The 2,163-nt window shown below is 65.9% G+C and overlaps 1 protein-coding gene across 1 annotated transcript in view; it reads right to left on the minus strand.

Moving 5' to 3' along the window:
- Positions 1 to 146: 146 nt before the first annotated feature.
- MNEG_15104 (hypothetical protein) overlaps positions 147 to 2,163 on the minus strand; it is a gene marked incomplete at both ends in the record, with an annotated part of 3,697 nt that continues 1,680 nt past the window's right edge. The window contains 6 exons of the mRNA XM_014036425.1: positions 147 to 168; positions 414 to 481; positions 753 to 834; positions 1,120 to 1,231; positions 1,474 to 1,556; positions 1,921 to 2,059. Of these exons, the coding sequence (XP_013891879.1) occupies positions 147 to 168; positions 414 to 481; positions 753 to 834; positions 1,120 to 1,231; positions 1,474 to 1,556; positions 1,921 to 2,059 (506 nt within the window). The remainder of the gene's footprint in view (positions 169 to 413; positions 482 to 752; positions 835 to 1,119; positions 1,232 to 1,473; positions 1,557 to 1,920; positions 2,060 to 2,163) is intronic.

The following is a 2,163-nucleotide window of genomic DNA, read 5'->3' on the forward strand; positions in this document are numbered from 1 at the left end:
GTGTTTGGGATTTATCGTTGGGGGGGGGGGCGTCTGACGGGGGAGGGCGAGGTAAGGAGGGGACGCAGGGGCGTTAGCCTTTCTCTCCATGCACATGTCAATAACAAGCATGGGTGTGGTGCGAAGGACCCCGCATGTCCCCAGACCTAAATGTGTCCAGGCCGGCCCCTAAGCGCCCAAAAGCCAAAACCCGGGAAAACAGCAACAAAACAGCAGCAAAACAGCAGCAAAACAGCAGCAAAACAGCAGCAAAACAGCAGCAAAACAGCAGCAAATCAGCAGCAGAACAGCAGCAAAACAGCAGCAAAACAGCAGCAAAACAGCAGCAAAACAGCAGCAAAACAGCAGCAAAACAGCAGCAAAACAGCAGGCGAGGACAAGACAGCGCCCCCCGCCCCTCCACGCCCCCGGACCTGAAAGTGTCTAGCCCCAGCCCCAGGCCGTAGCACTTCATGGCCAGGTGGCCCTTGGTGAAACGCGCCTTTGGGGGAGGGGGGGGCGGGGACAAGACGGGGCGGCGGGTGAGGGCGCAACGTCGGCGGAGCACAGGCAGCTGAGGGGAGCCGGCCGGACGTTGGTCAATGCATGCGCGACAGCGGCGTTGCGGCGGGGGCCCTGGTGGTTGCCCCGGCCGCTGTCATGCATCCCGCGGAGCGCCTCTGGGCAGGCGGTTTGAGGATCTGGTGGTCTTGCTGATTTGGGTCATCTGGCGGCGCTCTCGCAAGCCCCGGGGACGACCTCGGTGCTCTCACCAGGTCTGTGACGTAGGACTGGGCCCAGAAGGCCACCGTGTGTTGGCTGACGTAGCGCCAGTGCTTGTCGTGGCGCAGCCGCCTTGGGTGGGTTGGGAGGGACGAAAAGGGGTGGCGTTGAAGGATGAATAACTCAGGAGAAAAAAACAGGCGGGACGAGATGGGGGCAGGGTCGGCGCGGGCGGGAGGGTTGACCCGAGAGCTGCCGCGCGCGGGCCCGGGCGCCGGGTCGTACGAACACTGCGGGCGCCTGCGAGGGCAGCGGGTTGCCCCCACCTGTCCCGCTTGCTGGCCTCGAGGGCGCCCTAATTCCTCAACCCTGAACCCTGCGCCCTGATCCCTGCAAAACCCTGAACCATCCACCCACCTGTCCTGTTTGCTGGTCTTGAGGGCGGAGTACATGCCGTCAGCCACGCTCTCAATGGACCAGGGGTTGACGCGGATGGCGCCACTCAGGCTGGGGCTGCAGCCCACAAACTCTGGTGTGTTTGCGGGGGAAGGCAGGGGTGTGGGTGGGTGAGACTCTGGGATTGCAAAGGGTGCGGCCGGCAGGGGCGGCGGGGCCGCTTTCAATCACGGTGCCCTCGCTCACTCGCAAATGCAGGCGTACGGGCACAGACGCGCCGATCCTATGCGAACGCACTTCGCCAGCCGCGCACCCGCGCTCCATCGCACATCACGACGCACCATACCCTTTCCCCCCCATCTCAGCCCCCCCCACCTGATACCACCAACATCGATTCCCGGCTGCTCGCCACCACCTCCCCCTCCCCCTCGCCGCCGGCGCCGGGGTCCGGGCCCTGCCTGCGGCCAGACGGGGCGCGTCGGAGCAGCGCGGTCGTCAGCGCTCGCGCGCACGCGTTGGCGTGCGCTAGGAGCCAAGGCGCATTCAGAACACCCGGCTTGGGGCGTCCCAACCCTTGGCCCCAGGCCGCACGCGCCCCGTGCCACCAAAAGGCCCACATTCCCGCCTTCTGAATTTGAATCTAGAATCACAGCGTGCGACCCTCAGGTGCAGCTGGCCGCGAATGCAGCCGCATTCACGCATCCCCGCCCGCCACCCGCGCCCCGACGGGTGATGCTGAGCCCCCCTTCCCGCTCCTCTCCCCGCCTGTCGCGTGTGGCACCCACGCCCGCGTCACCCGCGCCTGCGTCACCCGGCGGTCACCTGCAGACCACGTACTCGTAGGGCACGAGGTTCATGCCGTCGCGCGTGGCGGTGACGACGGCGCAGTCCGCGACACTGAAGAATGCGATGCGCTCGTGGAGGGGCACGTGGCGTTCGAGGTAGCACACGGGCTCGTAGCCTTGGGGTGTTTTTCGTATTTGGGGGGTGCAGGGCGGGTGAAGGGCGTGTGTGTGGGGGGGTGTGAGTGGGGTGTGTTTGTGTGTATGTGCGCGCGCGCGCGCG

The sequence above is a fragment of the Monoraphidium neglectum genome (assembly GCF_000611645.1).
Source record: "Monoraphidium neglectum strain SAG 48.87 unplaced genomic scaffold scaffold05035, whole genome shotgun sequence".
Taxonomy (NCBI): Eukaryota; Viridiplantae; Chlorophyta; class Chlorophyceae; order Sphaeropleales; family Selenastraceae; genus Monoraphidium; species Monoraphidium neglectum.